We start from the raw sequence: 5,000 nt of genomic DNA, 5'->3' as shown, positions 1-5,000 counted from the left end.
GTGAACAAGATGCACAGATCATAGAAGGCTTGAGGTAAGTAACTGTGCATCAAGTAATCCTCGATTAAATTATGCCAGACGGCTTAGCTCATTTCATAGAGCTGTATCATAGCTTTAGTCCGGATAACAAGTTTTTTTGAGTTCTGTTGCAGTATGAAGAAAGTTGGAATTTTAAATTTGTTCTATTTTTTACCTACCATTGTGCAAGTGCTGTGAAAATACTAGAACCAGTAGAGACGTGAATATAGTTTAGCGTTAAATGAAGATTAGGTGGACTGGATCACACTTACCTCTCTCTGTAAGTTTTTTCTCATACATCCTTAGTTACGTAACGGATACGTATCCTTAGTTTGCGTACGTACAAATACCTTACCTTCTAATCGCTTGCCAGGCCTACAAATTCAATCACATGAAAACGTTAGAAGATTTCGGTTGTTAGCTTGGTTAACCATCGCACCAACTCCATCATCCTTCTATCGATTATTCATGCACGCACGGTAAGTCGCTTTTATTTCGTAGTTCAGCAATCAGCCTATCAAACCGCATAGTGCATGTATCTCCGCTTGTGCGCACCACAACGGGTATCCGGTCACAGTGTAAGTCAGTTTAGCTATCCTAGGACATTCGCGATTCTAAGTATAGGGATGTTAAAACATTACAAAAAAAAGTCCTCCTCATCCTACCTTACGGGAAGACACGGGGACAGGCTTTAGTCCCAAGTGTTCACGCACACTGCACACACACTCTAGTGCTCGTCCTCGTAGATATTAAAACACAAAAGTTTCATAAACTTTGGCATAATTCAAGATCTTTCTTACCACTGTTACCATCCCGCTTTTGCTTATTGTAAGATCATTACTCTATTATCTCGAGCCTTCCGCGCACACACAAATCAAACTTTGGACGGAGATAAACTCTACTTCAACTGTCCGCCCCGCACCGCCGCCACTTTTGCACCGAAGGCAATGGACAGGCAGACAGAAGTCGCAAAAGGCTAAAAGACTCACGCTCAATCGCTTTCTCTAATCTTAAAGCTATACGCGTCCGCACCTGTTAGCTATTTGTACACTTTTTGGTTCCTCCACGACCACTCCAACGGTCAGCACCACCTCGGATCGTTCCCATCACGGTGGTACGGGCTCATCACATGGTCGTCTCGGAGTCGGGCGGTGTGTGATAGTTAAGATTGTACGCCGGTGGACCACTGTTGAGGAACTGCATCGCCCGCAGGCTCTCCCGCGACACGGATCGCCGGTTCGGTAGCTGCGGTATCGCCATCGGATCGCTCGATACGGCACCACCGACACCGCCACTGGCACCAGCAGCCACCGCCACGTTGCTGGCCGTTAAGCTGGCAAACACATTCTCCACTGGGGCCGGTGCCGTTGAGGGGGACACGTTATAGCCACGGTTTGTGATCCCGCCACCGGCACCTGCCCCGGCTAGACCCCCACCTGCGCCTGTTCCCCCACCAAGGTACGAGCTGAGGGGTCGCGTGCCATGAAAGTTCGAGTAGCTGGACCGCACGGACGGTGGCCGATTCGGATTCCCGTTCGTACCGTAGTACTCCTCGTTCAGTTCCGGGCTGTGGTTGGCAAGATTGGCGTTCGAGTGCTGATAGACCGGATTCGAGAGACCACCGAGTCCCCCCGGGAACTGGTGCTGATGCTGCTGCTGCTGCTGCTGCTGCTGCTGGTTACCTTGCGGTGTTGCCGTGGCCCAGGACGTTTGCTGCTGGAGCAACGGGGACGATGAGTTCATGTTGTAGTAGATCGGATCGATTGGACTGCCACCGTCGAGGGGTAGCGTTGGTGTGTGGACCTGATGCCGATGTGGTGGTAGCGGTGGAACTTGCTGATATTGTTGCTGCTGCTGCTGGTGCTGTTGATGATCACCGAAGGTGTTGAGATTGTTAGTGCCACCCACGAGACCACCACTGATCGAACCGGCAGTAGCAGCACCACCACCAGTCACAACATTATTGCCAAAGTTGTTCATCTGCCCCAGGATGTAGTCGTTGTTGAGGGATTTGAGGTTCGATTCCGTCAGGTCCGGGTTTTTGTTGTGCACGAAAGGTGGAAAGGTTTTGGTGAGGGTCATTGTACCGGCATCATCCTGGTATTCCGGGGTTGCGGCCACATGCGAGTCCCGGTGATGATGGTGATGATGATGCTGGCCGTAATGTTGCTGCGCCAGCTGTTGCTGCTGGTTCAGCAGCTTCGTCACCGGGTTCTGGTGCATCATCTTACGTCGCGACGCTCGCATGCTGCTCCTGTTGTGATGATGATGATGACCGGTTCCGGCCGCTGCCGCTGCTGCTGCTGCGGCCGCCGCTGCCGCTGCTGATGAGTGTCCTCGGCGGCTGGAGGTACTGTGCCGGGTGCTACCCATCGTTCCCGTAGTGCCACGTTGCATCACCGAACGGCGTTTGACTCGCCGCGGTGTCATCGGTTTGGGGCTCAGTGAGGACGGTCCGCCACCGGCCGCCACGCCCGCTCCTATCAGATCATCATCGTCGTACGCCTCGTTCGGGTGTGCACCGCGGATCGTGTCGACCGGCCGGCTGAACTCGATCGAGTACAGTGATTGCCGGTGTTTGGCCGCTTTCTTACTATTTCTGTTGGCTGCGGATTTGTACATGGAGGTTTTTGGGAGGCCACAAATCACCCCAAATGGAAATCAGAATGGAAAATAGGGGTGGGCCGCCGTGTCGATCGTTATTGGTGAGAAGGACCCCCCCCCCAAAAAGGACACCGGAAAGAAACCAACGATCCGGGGAGGGCGTGCGCGCAGGACAGAGAATACATTGGGCCAAGGAAAAAAAGAAAGGAAGATAGAGAGAAAGAGAGAACAGAAGAAAAAAAACGTGAAAAAAATTAACAAAATGAATTAGTGGAACGTACTATGCGCACGCGTGTTTGTGGTGGTTGGATAGGGAAGATCCTCGATCACCTCACGATCATCGGAGGACATTTTGCTAGTCGGGAGGGTCTGTGCTTTGCTGCCGTTGCTCATCTCTGTAATGCTTGGTAGCTACCAGGTTCATAAACCTGTTGAATGCATTTTTTTAAGCCAAAATAGTATTTAATGGAACAAATGCATCGTTTGATGAGTGATCGTGTGATCCTTTTCCTTTGCTTACAAATGTGTGCGATCGTTTTTAGATTCAAAGTCAGGTTTGCAGTATTAGCACACATTTAGACAATTGAAATCATTGTACGGTGCTAGCATAATCTTGCTAGAAAAATAACAAAATCCGAAGCGTAACATATGGCTTGTCCCCTTTCGATGTATTGGCATAGGTATTCTTTTTATATCGCATGCAGCTCGTAACAATCGATCGATCCATTCTGTTCACTAGCATCGAGCTGCAGTCGCGTGAAACTAGCAATCAAATTGACCTTATGTCAGTTATACTTTATCACATTAAACATGCACTTGGCTGAAGGCTAGGTGCCACTTTATAGAACAACTCTGTGCGTGTCGATATCTGGCAAACATTCAGTCACTTTGTCCCGTAGACAGACTCATCAGTGTACCAAGCATTGTCGAGCTTGTAGCAACTAGCACTTACCCGCAAGAGTGTAAGGAAATAATGATAGGGAAGGCAGGAGCATTGTGATGCATGATTTAGTAACGTGCACATATCGGCCAGGTGCAAGCGGTAAACGGTGGGTAGAGATGGGTGAGAAGTGTACTTGATTTATGATTAATAAAAGAAAGCAACCGCAGATGGAACTGTTCCATCCTTTCCGGACCCTATAAATTGATGACTGTGAAAGGCGTTAAGAAGCTTGGGACGCTACTCACTATACAGCGCGCTTACAGTTGTTAGGAAGGGAAGCAAAGCGAAAACGAGAGAGAAAACGGAACCAAACAGGGTTGTAGGATCTAGGATATTTTTCTAAGAAAGAGAGATAAGGAAAATAGTAAAAAAAACATGAGAAAATCTATTAAACAGATTAGCAAAAAAACAAAACCACCTAAGAAGTAGCTACCCGAGTGCTCAGATGGTTGATTTTGGTTAGTTGTGTGCGGGTAACACAGTCCGTACCCAGTCGGTGACTGCATTGCTGGGCATTAATGCAATGGTGGTGATGGTGATGATGTCTAAAAAAATCAACGAAACACTACTCTAATGCGACACTACTACACTAGCTTACACTACAGCCCCTGTGACCCAGAGCACCCGATTTCTAATCAGGAAAGCTGGAATGAAACACAAACAGAATCCGGTAAGCGGACAATAACACCACAGAACGCGACTGGAGATAATCTGCTGCATTGCTCGTGTTCTGCTCTTCACAAGGTGGTCCTTTTATGACTTTCGTCTTCTTCGATGACGATTGCCCGTCGCTCTGATTCGTCTTTTCGCAGAAAAGTAAAACTCAACTCTATCCATCCCCAAAACGGGCGATTTTCTCCTTGTTTTCTGGACATTTCTGCCAAAAAAATTGCTTTGTCTTTATTCTTGCCACCGGTACATAATGTCCAGCATATACGAGCACATGGTTCAAATTTACAGGCTTCTTTTTTTTCTTGCTCTCATAAAAACCAATCATAAAACAATTTCAACGTTTAAAAAACAAAGTCAAAGGAGAAGAAAAAAAAACTCAACCACAGTGTTTGATCGTTTTGTTTCGTTGAATAAATCACATAGTTCGTAGGAAAGTGGTCTACTAATGCTTAAAACTGCTGGTTTGCTTAAACACAACGCGTTCCCATTCGCGCGTGGGAATTTTTACTACACTACACGATAGCTATTTCCACAGTCTGCTATAATTGTTTACTTGCACTAGCTTTCGCCGTCCTACCTCGATACTTTTGTTAAACGAAACACAAAAAAAACGTATTGTTTTCCGCTCAACATAATAAAATCGCGTTAGAACATTGATCTATCATCACTGGTCCGCTGCTGGTCTACAATAAACTACCATTTATGCTTCCTTTACCGCATTACCGGAAGCGGTGCAATCATGCGCAGTGGGCAACGAGTGTCC

General features: G+C 47.5%; 1 protein-coding gene across 2 annotated transcripts in view; it reads right to left on the bottom strand.

Moving 5' to 3' along the window:
- Positions 1-482: 482 nt before the first annotated feature.
- Positions 483-5,000, bottom strand: part of LOC126574091 (protein bunched, class 2/F/G isoform) — a 41,994-nt gene continuing 37,476 nt past the window's right edge. The window contains exons 7-8 of one of the 2 annotated variants that reach the window (XR_007608210.1): positions 3,811-3,904; positions 2,574-2,624 (exon numbers count right to left, since the gene is read on the bottom strand). Coding sequence is in view for 1 of the 2 variants with exons in the window: in XM_050234051.1 (XP_050090008.1) it covers positions 1,144-2,624 (1,481 nt within the window). In the remaining variant the exon portion in view is untranslated. Of the gene's footprint in view, positions 2,625-3,810; positions 3,905-5,000 lie in introns of both variants that reach the window. The other variant, XM_050234051.1, reaches the window with a different exon arrangement.

The sequence above is a fragment of the Anopheles aquasalis genome, chromosome 3 (assembly GCF_943734665.1).
Source record: "Anopheles aquasalis chromosome 3, idAnoAquaMG_Q_19, whole genome shotgun sequence".
NCBI classification, from domain to species: domain Eukaryota; kingdom Metazoa; phylum Arthropoda; class Insecta; order Diptera; family Culicidae; genus Anopheles; species Anopheles aquasalis.
Note: the sequence above shows the minus strand (reverse complement) of the source record. Positions and strands in the feature narration are given on the sequence as shown.